Source organism: Saccopteryx leptura, chromosome 2 (genome assembly GCF_036850995.1).
Source record: "Saccopteryx leptura isolate mSacLep1 chromosome 2, mSacLep1_pri_phased_curated, whole genome shotgun sequence".
Taxonomy (NCBI): domain Eukaryota; kingdom Metazoa; phylum Chordata; class Mammalia; order Chiroptera; family Emballonuridae; genus Saccopteryx; species Saccopteryx leptura.
Genome location: NC_089504.1, coordinates 20,784,476 through 20,801,550, shown reverse-complemented (window position 1 = coordinate 20,801,550; position 17,075 = coordinate 20,784,476). Strand labels below are relative to the sequence as shown.

Sequence of the window (17,075 nt, the reverse complement as noted above, 5' to 3'; positions counted from 1 at the left end):
CAGGGAACAGCCCAGGGAACACCGCCCAGGGAACACCGCCCAGGGAACGGCCCAGGGAACGGCCCAGGGAACACTGCCCAGGGAACACCGCCCAGGGAACAGCCCAGGGAACACCGCCCAGGGAACAGCCCAGGGAACACCGCCCAGGGAACAGCCCAGGGAACACCGCCCAGGGAACAGCCCAGGGAACACCGCCCAGGGAATAGCCCAGGGAACACCGCCCAGGGAACACCGCCCAGGGAACAGCCCAGGGAACACCGCCCAGGGAACGGCCCAGGGAACGGCCCAGGGAACAGCCCAGGGAACAGCTCAGGGAACACCGCCCAGGGAACAGCCCAGGGAACACCGCCCAGGGAACAGCCCAGGGAACACCGCCCAGGGAACACCGCCCAGGGAACGGCCCAGGGAACGGCCCAGGGAACACCGCCCAGGGAACACCGCCCAGGGAACACCGCCCAGGGAACAGCACAGGGAACACCGCCCAGGGAACAGCCCAGGGAACACCGCCCAGGGAACACCGCCCATGGAACGGCCCAGGGAACACCGCCCAGGGAACGGCCCAGGGAACAGCCCAGGGAACAGCTCAGGGAACACCGCCCAGGGAACAGCCCAGGGAACAGCCCAGGGAACACTGCCCAGGGAACAGCCCAGGGAACAGCCCAGGGAACACCGCCCAGGGAACACCGCCCAGGGAACGGCCCAGGGAACACCGCCCAGGGAACGGCCCAGGGAACGGCCCAGGGAACATCACCCAGGGAACATTGCCCAGGGAACAGCCCAGGGAACAGCCCAGGGAACACCGCCCAGGGAACACCGCCCAGGGAACACCACCCAGGGAACGGCCCAGGGAACCTGGGGGAGGCGGCTAGCTGTTCCTGGCGCTCCGCCCTCAGAGTTACCCTCTGCCCTGGGAGTGATGTGGGCCACATAACAGTGACTCAGTCACGGTAGCTGCTGTTATTTCTGCTGGTTTTATCATTATTGCTTATATCTCTCTTCGGTTTACAAATATTTTGTATAATCTTCCAGGTCTGGCCTGCTTAGCACAGAGTAGTACAGGACTAGGCTCTCTTTTAGGCTAGGTACTGTTTTGTTAGTGTAGCCTCTCTTTATTCATCTGTTCATCCATCCGTTCATCCATCCATCCATCCATTCATTCAGCATATCTTTATTGGGTACCGCAGTACACGGGGCACTAATACACATGCTGTTGGGGAGCCTATGGTTTATTTCTGTGGGACCTGCTGAAGCCAGGATGGAGCTGGGTTGGCAGCCGGGACGGGAGTTCCACGCTCTGGTGTGCCTCCACCTGTGACCCCGGAGGAGCTCTGTCCCCCTCTCAGCGTTTCCGTTTCTGACGTGAGGGCACGCAGGTTTGCCGTCAATCTCAGCTGCCCTCCTCACGCCGAGGGGTCGTCTTCGGGCCTCACACCTCCCACTTGCCTTTGCCCTCACCCATCTTGCACCAGGGGAGGCCTTGAATGCCAGCTCGGGCATTTAGACTTGACCTTCCGAGGAATAGTGACAGTATTTGGAAGGCTGCTCAGGGACTCTCCCAACAAGCCAGATCCCCCTCTCCGCCCCCTCTGAAACCCCAGCCTTCCACCTGCTCCTCTGCGGGCTTTGGAAGCTGGGGCTAATTAGGGGACAGTCTGGGTGCCTGTGCTTCACTGTCCCTCAGGCAATTGGGCAGAGGCCATTAAAATGCAAATCAAGGCTGTACCTTGTGGTGGCCCCACCTCCCCCCCCCCCCCCCCCAAGCACCTCGACTTGTTTTTCGAGAAAAGCTTTGGGCTGCTTTGTTCTGGTCCAGTGCTAGCAGAGAATGCAGGAGGCAATCCAGCGCAAAGCCGGGCTGAGGCCCAGCCGGGCTGAGTCGGGATTAAAGGATTGACTCCATAGAGAGAAATTAAACGTCATGATCTGCGCAGTTCGCAGCGCTGCTGATAAGGGGGATCAGCCTCGAGTAACACCAATCTCATTAAGAGGCTGCTGAATGGCACAGGGTAATTCCCGCTAATAAACTTCCTTTCTGTGCTGTGGGGAAGCCTGCCTTGCCTCTGGTAACAGTTCAGGAGCCCTTTGGAGCGGTAGTGATACGAAAGACAGCTAACCAGCTAACCTCTAGTGAGTGGTTCGTATGTGCCCGGGGTGCTTATTTCATCAGATCTGAACAAGCTTATTGGCTAGCTGACATTATCTCATTATACAGATGAGGAAACTGAGGCTCTGAGAATGGAATTGCTCGTCCAGAGTAGCACAGCTACTAATGTGATTTGAGCTGTTCCTTGGCGCCAAGACTTCTTATTCCAAGAGTTTTTACACATATTGGCTCACTTAGCCCTCAGAACTGCCCTCTGAGTTAAATGTCCTCCTTAGCTCCACTGCACAGATAAGGAAAATGGAGGCACAAATGGCTAAATAACTTGCCCAAGGCTACGCAGTCACAGTGGGAGGCCAGGGCCCGGCCAGGGCCCGACCCTCTCAACAGCCACCCTCCAGCTGGATAAACTGATCGTTGAGGTGGAGGGATAGTGGAGGCAAAGCCCCTTCAGAGCTCATCTCCTCCCAGTCTCTTAGAAGTACCCTGGGGAGGACCCCAGCCAGGAGAGGCACGGGGCTTCTCCCAGGCTCTGCTAAGGGGCGTGGGGACTTCCAGACAACAGACAGGTTGGCATTGGCAGTTTTAGGATTTTAGAATAGCTACACCTCATTTCTAATCTCTTTCAACACTACCTGTCTGGGCCTCAGTTTTCTCACCTGTAAAGTGGGCTACCAGCGCCCTCCACAGGCTCAGTGAGAGCTCCGGGGTGATGCGTGAAGTATTCAGGACTGTGGCGCACTCGAAGACAAAACCCAACAGCAGCAGGCGCCTCTTTTTCCCTCCCCTGCCAGAAACAAGCACTCTCACCTTCCTGCGTGGGGCCCTCCCCGAGAGACAGCCTCCCTTCCAGCTTTGCATCTGGCCCCTTCCAGACTCGTGTGTATCGGTGGCACATAGTGATAGCCACGCTGAGTAAACATTACCTCCAGTCCAGGCTAATAAATCAAGCCTCTTTACAGAGCGTTGACCGACGACCTCACCCATACAATAGCGGTATCTGAGATACGGAGAGGCAAACTCATTTTTTTATTCAACCAATACCAGACATTGTGATCTAATGCTGAGTTGAGTAAAATTTTTTTTGTATTTTTCTGAAGTGAGGGGCGGGGCGCGGGGGGTGGCGGCAGACAGACAGGCACCCGCATGCCTCCAACCGGGATCCACCCGGCATGCCCATCAGGGGGCAATGCTCTGCTCTTTTGGGGTGTTGATCCATTGCAACCGGAGCCATTCTAACACCTGAGGCAGAGGCCATGGAACCATCCTCAGCGCCCGGGCCAGCTTTGCTCCAATGGAGCCTTGGCTGCAGGAGGAAAAGGAAGAGAGAGAGAGAAAGGAGACAGGGAAGGGTGGAGAAGCAGATGGGCACTTCTCCTGTGTGCCCTGACTGGGAATTGAACTCAGGACTTCCACACGCCGGGCCAGCACTCTACTACTGAGCCAACCGGCCAGGGCCCTGAGTTGAGTAATTTTGATTCCAAGTCCTGCAGACAGAGAATGGGGAAATCACCCTGCAGCTTGCCCAGCCCCAGCATTTTGGAGGAAGAAAGGGAAACAGGCCCAGAGAGCAGAAGGGACTAACTCATGGTTACACCCACGGCCATGGCAGACTTGGGTTCAAACCCAGTGTTTTCGAATCTTTGTACTTTAAATGGAGAAAATCAACAAGAGAGGCTTCTGGTTTCCATTTCAAAATGTGTGCTTCCCCTTTTTAAATGTAAGAGCTATTAAAAGAAATTGGAAAAGTGGAGAAAATTTAGGAAATGAAGAGCCAGCCATAATCTACTCTAAACTAACTACATACTGGTTTTGTTTTTTAGTTGTTTTTTTTTAAATGAGAGGAGGGGAAATAGTGAGTCAGACTCCTGTATGCACCCTGACCGGGATCCACCCGGCAGCCCCGATCTGGGGCTGATGCTTGAATCAACTGAGCTATCCTCAGTGCCTGAGGCCAACACTCAGATCAGTGAAGCCACTGGCTGTGAGAGGGAAAGAAAGAGAGAAGGGGAAGAAGGAGGGGACGAGAAGCAGATGGTCGCTTCTCATGTCTGCCCTGACCAAGGATCAAACCCGGATCAAACCCAGGACATCTGCACGCAAGGCTAATGCTCTGTCCACTGAGCAAACTAGCCAGGGCCCACTGTTACTTTCGTAATGGGTTTCATTTCTTGTCATTTTAAAATCCGATTTATTGAGATGTAATTTATAGAAATGAAGTTCACCAATTTTAAGAGTACAGTTTGATGTCTTGACGCATGCATATAGTCATTTAACCGCCGTCACAGTCAGAATGTATCACATTACCGTCAACCCCAAAGCGGTCCCTGCTGCCCCTCTGCAGCCCACCCTCCCTGCCCCCCAGCCCAGGGAGCCACTGTCTGCTTCTTTTTGCTGTAGCCTTGCTTTTGCCAGAATTTTATATTTAGGGGATATAAATTATTTCAAAATGAATATGAAGTGATAAAATATCCCCTAATTTTTGTGAGCCGTGTACATGGAATTGTATGCAGTTTAGTCTTTTGTGCCTGACTTCTTTCACTTAGCACCTTTTTGAGATTCACTCATGTTCCGTGTTCTGGGCAGTCCCCCTTTTAATTTCGGAGTAGTTCTATACCGTGGCTGGCATAGACCACAGTTTGTTGAGCCGTTCACCAATTGATGGACATTTTTAGGTTGTCTCCAGTTTGGGGCTACTGTGAATAAACCTGCTACTGTGAACATTCAAGTACAAGTCCTTGTTTGTGTGGACCGATGGTTTTAACTCTGTGGGTGTGTACCTAGGAACGGAAATGCAGGGTGGAGTGGTAACTATGTTCAACCATTTGAGGAATTCATTGCCAGACTGTTCCCTAAAGTGGCTGTACCGTTTTTACTTTCCCACCAACAGTGTCTGAGGGGGCTGATTTCTCTGCATCCTTGATAACTTGGTACCTGATAATTTTATTATAGCCATCCTCGGTGTGTGCAGTGGTATCTCATTGTACTTTGGGTTTGTATATTCCTGGTGACTGATGATGTGGAACATCTTTTCATGTGCTGATCATTTGAATAGCTTCCTTGGAGAACTGTCTGTTTGGATCCTTTGTCCATTTTTTTTATTTAATTGGGTTTTTTTTCTTTATTATTGAATTGTGAGTGTTCTTGATATATTCTATATACAAGACCTCTATAGCTGTATGATTGCAAGTATTTTTCCCCATTCTTTGGGTTGTCTTTTCGCTCTCTTGATGCTGTCCTTTGAAGCGTGAAGCTTTTTAATTCTGATGAAGTCCGTGTATTATTTTTTTTCTTTCATTGTGTGTGTTTTTGGTGTCAAGTCTGAGGAACCATTGCCTAACCCCAGGTCATGAACACTTGTATTTCCTTTTAGAGCTTTATTGTTTTAGCTCTTGACATTTTTATATGTGGTGTGAGGTCGGGGCCCAATTTCATTCTTTTTCACATGGATGTACAGTTGTCTTGGCACCAGTTTTGAAAAGCCTATTCTTTCCCCATTCAGCTGTCTTGGCACCCTTGTCAAAAATCAATGGACCATACATGTGAGGGTCATTTCTGGACTCTGACTTCTGTTCCATCGCCGCTTGTGCCGCCACAGGTTGGTCCTTGTGCCGCCACAGGTCGGTCCTTGTGCCGCCACAGGTCGGTCCTTGTGCCGCCGGTACCGCACTGTCTCGGTTACTGTAGCTTTGTAGTCCTTTGGAAGTCAGGAAGTGTGAGCCCTCCAGCTGTCTTCTTTGTCAAGAGTGCTTTGGCTAATCTGTATCTCTTGCCATTCCACATGAACTTTTGGATCAGCTTATCAATATCTATAAAAAAGTAAGCACAGATTTTCCTAGGGGTCTTGTTGAATGTAGATCAGTTTGGGGATATTGCCATTGTAACATTAAGTCTTCTAATTCATGGTCATGGAGTGTCTTTTTTATTTGTCTTTGAGTTTTTCCAACAACATTGTTTTCATATACAAACCTTGTACTTCTTTTGTAAATTTATTCCCACATATTTTATTCTTTGGAACAATATTATATTTATTTTCCTGATTTAATTTTTTTTGGAGGAGTGTTCATTTGTTAGTGTAGAGAATTACATTTGATTTTTTTTCTTTCTTTTGTTTACAACCTTGCTGAACTCACTTATTCTAATAGTTTTGTGTGTGTGTGTATTGCACAGGATTTTTTACATATACATTTTATTATCTGCAAATAGAGATAATTTTACTTATCCTCTTCTGTTACTAGAATCTAGAATCCTTTTTTCTTTTTGCCCAACTGTCCTGGCTAGAACCTCTAATACATATTGAATAGAAAAGATGAGAGTGTGTATTTTTTCTTGTTTCTGATTTTAGGGGAAAAGCTTTCAATGTTTAACCATTAAGTGTGGTATTAACAGTGGGTTTTTCATAGATGCCCTTTATCAGGTTGAAAAAGATCCCTTTGAATTCTACTTTGTTAAGTGTTTTAATCATGAAAGGGTTTTGTCAGATGCTTTTCTGCATCTGTTGAGATGATCATGTGGCTTTTGTTCTTTGTTCTGTATTAATACAGTATATATATTACATAGGTTTTTGTATGTTGAACCAACCTTGTATTCCTGGAATAAATCCCACTTGGTCTTGGTGGGATCTGGATTTGGTCTACTATACTTTTTTTAAGTGAGAGGAAGGGAGATAGTGAGACAAACTCCCACATGCACCCAACCCCAGATCCACCTGGCAGCCTCGCTCTTGGACCAATGCTCCAATCAACTGCACTAATTTTAACACCTGAGACTAATGTTCTTGAACCAACCAAGCTATCCTCAGCTCCCACAGCCAGCTCTCAAACCAATAAAGCCACTGGCTGCAGGAGGGGAAAGGGGAGAGAAGGGGAGGAGGGAGATGGGGAGAAGCAGAAAGATAGTCGCTTCTCCTGTGTGCCCTGGCTGAGAATCGAACCTGGGATGTCCATATGGCAGGTCGATGCTCTATCCACTGAGCCACCTGGCCCGGACCTGGTCTACTGTATTTTATTGAGGATAATTGTTTGTATATTCTTACAGTATAGTGGGCTGTCGTTTCTTTTCTTAAAATTTCTTTGATTTTGGTATCAGAGTACTACTTGCTTCATAAGATGAATTAAGAAGCATTCTCTCCCTCCTTTTCTGTTTTTGGGAAGAATTTGTGAAGAGTTCCTTTAACATATGATAGACTTGACCAGTGAAACCATCTGAATCTGGACTTTTTTTCTTTTTAAAGAGAAGTGTTTTGATTTCTCAATCTTTTGGTTCTCATAGGTGTATTCAGATTTTCTGTTTCTTGAATGAATCATTCTCAGTAATTTATGTCTCTCTAAGAATTTTTCTTGTTTCATTCAGGTTATCTAATTTGTTGGAATATGTTCATAGTATTTGCTTATCCTTTTTATTTCTCTCAAGTCAGTAAACTTACGTTTTCTTTGATGCCCTTAATCAAGTAGAAATTTCCTTCTTTTTCTTGTTAGCTGAGGGTTTGTGTCATGAGTGGGTGTTGAGTTTTGTCACATTTTAAAGTGCATTTGTATCTGTGGAGATGATTTTTCTTCCTTTTTCACACAGTACACTATTTGGTTTTCAATTATTATACTCCAGTTTGGTTTTGGGGATAAACTCCGCTTAGTCATGATATGTTATTCTTTTTATATACTACTGTGTTTAGTTTGCCAATACTTACTAAAGGATTTTAGAATGTATGTTTATGAGGGAGATTATTGGTCTGTAGTTTCTTTTCTTATAATGTTTTTCTCTAGTTTTGGATCGGGGTAATGCGAGCCTCTTAAAATAGATTTCTAATAAACAGACTTGAAAAGACCCGAAAAAGCACACTTGGAAGAAGTGACAGTGTGAGATGCTTTGGGCCACCCGGGGTGTGCCTGGCACCCCTCCCCCGCTTCAGAGCTGGCACTCTGTGGTTGCGTGTGGGTGAGGGGTGGGGCCCCAGTCACTCGGCACTGACGCCACCCTGGGCACTGCCCTGTGCTCTGCTTTTTCCCTGCATGATCTCTCGTTAGTCTTCCCAGCTGTCATGTTACATCTCTGTCATTATCTTCATTTTTCCAAATGGTGAAAATGAGGCTTCACAAACGTAAGCTAGCTGTGTAAGCAGGGGCCCAGGGGGCTGAGTCCCGGAGGCCGTGTTCGCCTTCACCCGCCACACTCTCGTTCTCATCTGTTAGTCCGCAAGCCTCTTATCCTTTAGGGTAACATACTGTCCCCCTTTATGCCCGCAGCGGACAACGAGAACAACATCGCCTCCAACCAGTCCCGATCGCCACCTGCTGTTGTAGAAGAGAAGTGGAAACCCCAGGCCCAGAGGAACAGTGCCAACAATGGTAGGTCTCTCCTAGGCCAGAGCCCAGGGCACTCGTGGAGGTCTGCCCCGTCCGCCTGCCCCTGCTCTGGTTGTTCCCCTCTGTCTCATGTCCCTACTGCCTGTGCTTCCCATGGTGACAGAAGAGCATGCCTGACAATTCCCAAAGCTCTTTCATACTCACGGCCTTGTTTGGGATGGGTAAAAGGAGACCTGGGGAGAGGAGGTGACCTGTTTGTGGTCAGAGAGCACAGATTATTGACAGAATTAGAACTGGAATCTGCCCTCGCCGTTTCTGTTGGCTGCTCTCTCCTGATACTGTGGCCTCGTGTATTTTATTCACTAGAGATCCCTTTATTAGAGGCCATTGCTATACTGAGGAAGAAGTTCAACTAGTTGGCTTCAGAAGTCTAGGTAAATGGCACATGCAGCCAGTATGTTATACACATACCACTGTTCTGTTCCCGTGCCCATGGCAGGCATTACTGATCAGTCAGTCAAGATGTTATGCTTATGAGACTCATGTTAAGGACAGCAAGCACCACCAATTTGTGTGCAAGATGAAGTCGGTTCATAATTCTTAATACTAGATTCTTAGAGTATTAGGCTGCTTGCCAGACCAAGAAGCCTCAGATGACAGCCTTAATCACATCTCTCCTTGTGTCCCCTGCCAGCCACCACAGGTGGTGTCACATCCAACAGCATGATCCCCGAGAAGGAGCGGCAGAACATCGCGGAACGGCTGCTGCGGGTCATGTGCGCCGACCTGGGTGCGCTGAGCGTGGTGAGCGGGAAGGAGTTCCTGAAACTGGCCCAGACGCTGGTGGACAGCGGTGCCCGCTACGGGGCCTTCTCGGTGACCGAGATCCTGGGCAACTTCAACACGCTGGCGCTGAAGCACCTGCCGCGCATGTACAACCAGGTGAAGGTGAAGGTGACGTGTGCCCTGGGCAGCAACGCCTGCCTGGGCATCGGCGTCACCTGTCACTCGCAGAGCGTCGGCCCTGACTCCTGCTACATCCTCACTGCCTACCAGGCCGAGGGCAACCACATCAAGAGCTACGTGCTGGGCGTGAAGGGGGCGGACATTCACGACAGCGGCGACCTGGTGCACCACTGGGTGCAGAACGTGCTGTCCGAGTTCGTGATGTCAGAGATCAGGACAGTGTACGTGACGGACTGCCGGGTGAGCGCGTCCGCCTTCTCCAAGGCCGGCATGTGCCTCCGCTGCTCAGCCTGTGCCTTGAACTCGGTGGTGCAGAGCGTGCTGAGCAAGCGGACGCTGCAGGCCCGCAGCATGCACGAGGTCATCGAGCTGCTCAACGTGTGCGAGGACCTGGCGGGCTCCACGGGGCTCGCCAAGGAGACCTTCGGGTCGCTGGAGGAGACCTCGCCGCCGCCCTGCTGGAACTCGGTCACAGACTCGCTGCTGCTGGTGCACGAGCGCTACGAGCAGATCTGTGAGTTCTACAGCCGGGCCAAGAAGATGAGCCTCATCCAGAGCCTCAACAAGCACCTGCTCAGCAACCTGGCGGCCATCCTGACGCCCGTGAAGCAGGCGGTCATCGAGCTGAGCAACGAGAGCCAGCCCACCCTGCAGCTGGTGCTGCCCACCTACGTCAGGCTGGAGAAGCTGTTCACGGCCAAGGCCAATGACGCAGGCACCGTCAGCAAGCTGTGCCACCTCTTCCTGGAAGCCCTCAAGGAGAACTTCAAGGTGCACCCGGCGCACAAGGTGGCCATGATCCTGGACCCACAGCAGAAGCTGCGGCCGGTCCCGCCCTATCAGCACGAGGAGATCATCGGCAAGGTGTGCGAGCTCATCAACGAGGTGAAGGAGTCCTGGGCCGAGGAGGCCGACTTCGAGCCCGCCGCCAAGAAGGCCCGCTCCGCCACCGGTGAGAACCCCGCAGCTCAGGAGGACGATCGGCTGGGGAAGAACGAAGTGTACGATTACCTGCAGGAGCCTCTCTTCCAGGCCACCCCGGACCTCTTCCAGTACTGGTCGTGCGTCACCCAAAAGCACACGAAACTCGCCAGGCTCGCCTTCTGGCTCCTCGCGGTTCCGGCCGTGGGCGCCAGGAGCGGGTGTGTAAATATGTGTGAGCAGGCCCTTCTAATCAAAAGGAGGCGGCTGCTCAGCCCAGAAGATACGAACAAACTCATGTTTCTGAAATCTAACATGCTTTAAGACTTGGCTTCCAAACAAAAGGAAAGAAAAAGAGAAGAGAATGGTAGGGAAAAAAAAAAAATAAACACTGTCGCAAACAAAGAAAAGGAATTTTTAAGTTCTAAACACTGTGGACCTCATTATAAATGCCCCCTGGAAACTTAAGTGCTTTTTTCCCAGTGTGTGTGTGCATGTGTGTGTGCTCCCGCCCCCGTGTGGACGTGTCCGAGCACGCATGCCGTGGGTGCAAGTGTGCGGCTCTCGGCTCGCCTGCGTGGCCGCAGAAGCTTCGCACACGCGTGCACACACATACTACCCTGGTGCATGTGCACACGCCTGCTTGTGGGCGCGTGTGCATTAGACTGGGTGTGTCAGGAAAGCTGAGTGTTTGGGGAAGAGGGAAAACGCTTCACCTCCGTTTCTCAGTGAGGGGCTTTTACAGACTCCGTGTTCAGGTGTGCAGGTTGGTAGAACGCTGATGTTGCAAAGTGTTCAGGCAGCTGAGATCTGAAGTGACTTGACGTTCTCTGTCCTTCGCCCCGTGGTCCCCGTTTTCTCTTCGTGCCCCGCCCCCGAGCCCTCCTGACCCTGACCCGCCCGGCCCCGCCCCTCTCCGGCTGCCCTGCTATGGATTCTCCAAACTGCATCAGATGGACAGTTTCTGCACTGGACTTTGTTCTCGTTCACCTTCAGGGCATTGAGCTGCTGCCGCGAAGACGCCCTCGGGGGTCCCCGGCAGCCGCCTTAGAAACACACCTATATATCTCCCCAAGTCAGGAAAGGAGACTTTAAGAATAGAAAGCTGATTTTCGGCTTTTTAATATAAGAGAAAAAAAAAGACATTTTTCAGAGAAGTATAGATACTGTCTCCACTCCTTAGTTTTTTTTTCCCTAACATTTTAGCAATTTTTACCCTTTTTAGGGGGGAGGGTTCTAATTTGATTTAGACTCTGCTAGGAGGCACTGAATGTCTATAATTTATGTTTTCAAGGTTGGTTTGTTTTTTTAATGGCCCTTACTGTTCCTCAAGTCACACTGTAAACTAGCTCATCTCAGTGGTATACTCACTCACTCTTCTAAGGTGTTAGCAGTCTTCTCTGTAGTCCAGTCTTCGTGTATTTGAACAGCGAAGACCCTGAACTTGTCTGTGCTGTTTGGAGAGCAGGAGTGGGGTTGGGGTCACAGGTTTCACAGAAGTAGGGTTTGGTGGAAGCCATAGGGAAGCGTGTGGCTTAGGAGTTCTCCTGACTGTAAGGAGGACCCGCCCTCCTGGCTCGCTGTGTCTGGTACTGCGAATGTCTGGTTTATACACCCGGAGTGCATTACACTACTCGCCAAGTCACTGACACTTCCAGCTCAGCAGGGACTCCTGAGTTGATCCATGTTCACGTCCGTCACACCTCAGATCCACCGCCTCCCCTCCCTTCCCAGGACCCCAAGGGTTCCGATGGTTTCATTGCCCGCAGCCCTGGAGTCCCTGGGGTCCCCGTGTGAGCCTCAGTCCTCCTTCCAGGACAATAGTTGAGCATGGTGCCTTGTGGGCCAAACAATTGATGTCTTGAGGGTGGAACGGCATTAGGGCCACATTTAACTCGAAGCTGTGAAAGATGTCTTCAGGCTTTCCTCTCCCCGAGCAGTTTAGTTTCTACACACTCAGTCTACATGCTGAGGGTGGACCTCTCCCCTCACAGGAGGGGGCTCCGTCAGGATCAGTGATCAACCCCCGACCCCACCTCTCTGTGAATCAAGTGCTGGTGCCCTCTAGTGCCCTTGGTGGTGACATAAAGATGGTTACACCGGGGGCTTCAGCCTGAGGAAGACCATCGTCGTGGGGGGCCATGCACAAAGGCACCTTCGGCCATCCTGGGGGTTGACGGAATCCACGCCAGCCCTGCCTAGTAATAAAGCATTACTCAACTGCGAGATACCTCGACTACAAAAAGCACTGTACAACAGCCCTCTGCCCCGGGCCCGCGGCAGATGGGGAAGTAAAGTTGGTATAAAAACACTGTCCCTGGGGGTCAGGCCTGCTCACTTCGCCTCATGAGAACTAACCCTCCCAAGTCTTGGACACACTGAAATGCATTAAAGTGGGCCGTCTCCACGTTCTCCAGCAAGCCATGGTCTCAAGCAACCGCCCTGCCATTTCCTCTCCCGGGGAAGTTCTAGGTGTTTCCTCCACAACATGACCAGCTGGGGTCCCGCCATCCGAAGAGCCTCCATTCTCCATGGACAGGCACCTAACGTCACTTCCTAGAGTCTATCAGCAGACGTCGATCGGACCTTTGGGGGCGTTCTGGAAGGTGGCTGCGAGGTTGCTGAGGAGTGACCGATGGCTACAACTGAAGCTTCCTCCGGCTCTGCTTTGCTGCTGGGAGAGGGTCCACAGCCTGGCACTTTAACCACACCAGGAGGATCAGAGCTGCTCGCTTCGTGCGGTCGGCGGAAACGGCCCGGAGCCCGTCCTCCCTCGACTTCGAGCAGAGCTGTGACGGTGTTGCCCCCACTGCGGGGGCAGTTAGTTAGGAACGAGGCGTTTCGTTTTCTTGTAAAGCCATCAGAGACTAAATCCAGGTGTGCATTTAGAGTCTGTGGAACACGGGGTGTCTGCCCTCCAGAATGAAAATTCCAGAGTGCGTCTCACTGAATCCTAGGTATCTAGTCGTGTGTGACCTGTTCCGTTCTTCCATCCCACCTTAGTTCAGTCCTTAGGAAATGCTTGATGTGAATCCCACCGGGTGTCTGTCTCCTGGGGCTGCCTCCACCAGATGTGGTAACATGGCGGCAGGTACCATTTCTCTCTTGCAAACCTCTGGTTCCCCAGAAACTGGTGTCGCCAATGGGAAAGACTGTACCAAGGTGCCCCCTTGAGTCTGCTTTCTCATGCAGGCAGTTCCCATAGTGCAAATTCTGCTGCAACCAACAGCTTAACAACCCAAAGATCTCACAGGTCCGGCCACTGGCCCCGATTTACAGCAATATCCACCTTGTTCAGATTCTAGTTCAGCCAAAGGATTGAGGTAGGCTGTTCCACATTCTCTCTAGCCTAGCACTGACCTACAGATGGGTTTTGTCTTCTGCTCCCTGCCCCTGTGACTGCTGTAGGACTTTCTACCACAGGGCCTTGGCAGCTGGCAGGCCAGGCACCGTTTCTGTTGTGTTCTGGGCAGCTCAGGGTGTCACCTGCTGACTTGGGCACAACTCCTCTCAAGCCATGTGATTCCCAGGGCAGAACTAACTGGTCTTTGTTGTGCCAGGCACGGACGCAAGAGGAGACCCAGCAGGGGGATCGGCCTCTTGTCTGAGGTCACCTAGTTTCACCGCCAAAGCCCAAGCCAAGGACCGTACCTCATGGGTGGCCCCTCAGATCTGGAGCAGCCGAGGGGTCTCAGCTCCGAGAGCGGTGGTGCCACCCCAGTCGCGAGTGGGTGCTCCTGCCTCAGCACCGTGCCTAGGCCAGCCAGCCAGGCCTCCCTCCAGGTGGCAGTTAGAAACCAGGAAACAAAGTGGAGGGGTCACCTGCGCCCAGCCCACCTGACAACCTCATGCTTGGCGATCAGAGTGGCTCTGGGCTGGGAAAAGGGTATGCTGGCACATCAAGACGTCATGGGTCTCCAGGATTCTAGGGAGGACTTGACTCACACCAGGTTCGTAGGCTGCCAGTTCTGTCCGTTTGCTCCTCTCCTGCACTTGCAAGAAACACCAGAGGAAAAACTCTGCAAGGCCTGTTTTCCACTGTGAAGCCGAACTTCTGCCTCCAGGAGTCCCCTGTGCGTGCGGGAGGCCATCTGCCTCCTCCTGGGCTTGGACTGGGTTCCTTGGAGATCGGGCACCTGGACGATGTCAGTGATACAACCCGCACTCTCTGGGCTCCGCTGATAAACAAGAAGGGTTTGGAGTGCAGCTGGGGGGGCGGATGGAGAAGGGAGGTCCCGTGAGAAATGGCCCAAAGGGGATGATAGCACCTGGATATTGTCACCATGATGGATGTGCTTGCGGAGACAGGAAGAGAAAGCACACAGGGCACAGTGGGCAGCCTCCTGCCCCCTTGAGCTGAAGTGAGTTCGTAGCTATGCCCTTGGTTTGGGAACAGGTCAACACCTGTGTCCCTGGGATGTGCCTGAAGGAGGGCTTCTAGACAGGCCGCTGCTCTAGACAGAACCAGGAGGCTAAGTGAGGCTCAGGCTGTCCCCTGGAGCCAGTAGATGGGGGCGGGGTCCTGTTGGCCCGGCCTGCCCGGACCCAGCCCCTGTATCCACCTGGGCCAGTGGGAGCATTGGAGTGAGGCCTGTCCCTCTCTTCACTGTGGCTAATGTTTGCTAGGCCAGTTATGGTGAACCAATGACACAGTGGTTTTTTTCCTCTTGTGTTTTCCTTTCAGTATGCCCTTTCAGAGTTTCCTGGAGGGTTTTGTTGTTTTTCTTTGGCTCTCATTTGGGTTTGAGGCTCGGAGTCGGTAGAGGCCTGCCTTCCAGGGGCCCCGTGGTTTCTGTGCGCAGAGGCACCTGCTCCCGCTTGGATGAGGGTGAAGATCTGTTTGGATATCCATGCCCCCCGCCGCCGCCACCATGGCGTTGCTTTAAAGATTCAACTCCTGTACTGACAAGGATCTGCTAGGTTTGCAGTTGGGAGTCCGCATCGGGACCCATAAGGGTCTTAACCTATCCTGGCGTCCCACTGGGCACCTTGACTCTTCAAACCAAAGTTCCTTACGGGGGCACAGCCCATCCTTGACTGCAACCTCAGGGGCCTGGGGTCCCTGTGGCGCTCCCTGAAGTCCAGGCTGGCGGAGACCTTGGGTTCTGAGGCCTGTCGGAAGGAGGGTCTCCTCCCACAACCCGGGTGCCAGCCAGTCCCTGCCAGGGGGCCCTCCGGCCTGCCCAGCTGGGGCGGCTGAGGTCCCAAGCAGTGAGCAAGCTCATGGACTGGCACGGGGCTGGGACTCACCAGCCAGGAGACAGGGGGACCTGCGGGGCCGAAGGCTCGAACCCTCCAGGGCCATTCAGATCCCAAGCATCAGGAAACTGTTTTTTTGTACAACTGCCTGAAGCAGAGATATATTTTAAAAAGTATAAATTATTTTCTGTTCTCTTCCGAGCCTACCTTTTTCTTTTCCCCACAACTTCCCATCGGTGATTCTCTCACATCAGGTAAATCTTGAGAAAGCCTCGGGGGCCCCCCCCCCCACGCCCACTCAGTAACCACGTGTGTGCACCCCACCCTTTCTCAGTAGTTACGACGTTCTAGGCAATACCATAGGCACATCTGTGTCTCTCTCCGAGTGCAAGAAACACAAGTCATCTTAAAAAAAAAAAAATAATACAAAAAAAAATTTACAAAAAAAAACAAACACAAAAAAAATATCTTTTTTAGGCCAGAGTTTTCTACAGGTATTAATGAATATTTTTCTTAATCCTTATAAGTTTTATGTGTTTAATATTTCTTAATACCGGTAGCATTAATTTATACTTTTGTAGCAACACAATATTTTTATAAACAGCCAGTGCTTGGCTCCAGTCTCCACAAGGGGGTTAGGCAGGGCCATCTTGGGACCCTGTGTACCATGTACTGTATTTAAAAAAAAAAAAAAGTTACCTAGTGTCAGCTTTGCTGTGTTACTTAACAAAAGACGTTGTTTGCGGTCTCCTGTGTCGGTGTGGATCCGACGGCTCTGTAAGGACTCACATTGCATGGGGGTTGAGTTGATGGTTCTTGTGTGATGTGTAAGCCCCCGAGACCCAACTTGAGGGTTTATTTAAGGGTTTTCTGTTTGTCCTTTGGGTGTTGTTGTTTTATTATTATTATTATTCCGTTTCCCTTTGTTTTGGTACCGTTTCTCCATTTATAGCCAAATCAAGTTCATGATGTTTCAAACTTTTACTGATGTCAAATGGAGGAAAGGAACAGAAAAAGAAAAGATTTTTACAAAGTAATAAAATTTAAAACTGAGCTGTTTAAATGTTGCCATTTTTCAACAGTCTGTTCTTGTCCAAGAGCGGGACATTTCCCAAGGAGAGGAGGAAGGTTCCGCTTGGTTCCTTAAATCGCCCAAAGCCCCAGCCCAGAGTTCAGAACCCCTCCAACCCCGTGAATTCTTGCAACGTTATCTCCCGGTTGGTTGATGCCAAGGCTGAAAGACATCCTTTTAATGGTTAGAAAGGATCAGTTGCTTAAATGATTTCATGTCAATGTTGTATTTATGGTTTTACAATAAAACAACCTTTAGGAGATGGCCGCGTTTGGTGTTATTTTTGGGGTGTGAGGTTGGACCGTGTCATCCAGTTAGGAGCATCTACTGGTGAGTCGAGATGATGGACCAGAGGCAGGGCACCCGGGGGTGACAGCTGGAGTCCATCCCTAGGGGGACATGCACGTCGGGGTTGATAACTCAACTGAGCTCATTGCCTACCTCCAGCCCCAGACCCGGCTCGGCCAGCGTTTGATGAATGATGGCGGGAGATGGCCAAGGGGAGGCGGGGTCG

At 51.1% G+C, this 17,075-nt stretch overlaps 1 protein-coding gene across 10 annotated transcripts in view; it reads left to right on the top strand.

Annotated features, from left to right (window-relative positions):
- The window catches only part of ZNF618 (zinc finger protein 618), a 185,696-nt gene extending 169,144 nt beyond the window's left edge, over nucleotides 1-16,552 (top strand). For all 10 annotated transcript variants that reach the window (XM_066367361.1, XM_066367357.1, XM_066367356.1 and 7 more), the window contains 2 exons: nucleotides 8,344-8,445; nucleotides 9,098-16,552. In XM_066367361.1, coding sequence (XP_066223458.1) covers nucleotides 8,344-8,445; nucleotides 9,098-10,614 — 1,619 coding nt within the window. In that variant the 3' untranslated portion in view covers nucleotides 10,615-16,552. The remainder of the gene's footprint in view (nucleotides 1-8,343; nucleotides 8,446-9,097) is intronic.
- The last annotated feature ends 523 nt before the right edge of the window (nucleotides 16,553-17,075 follow it).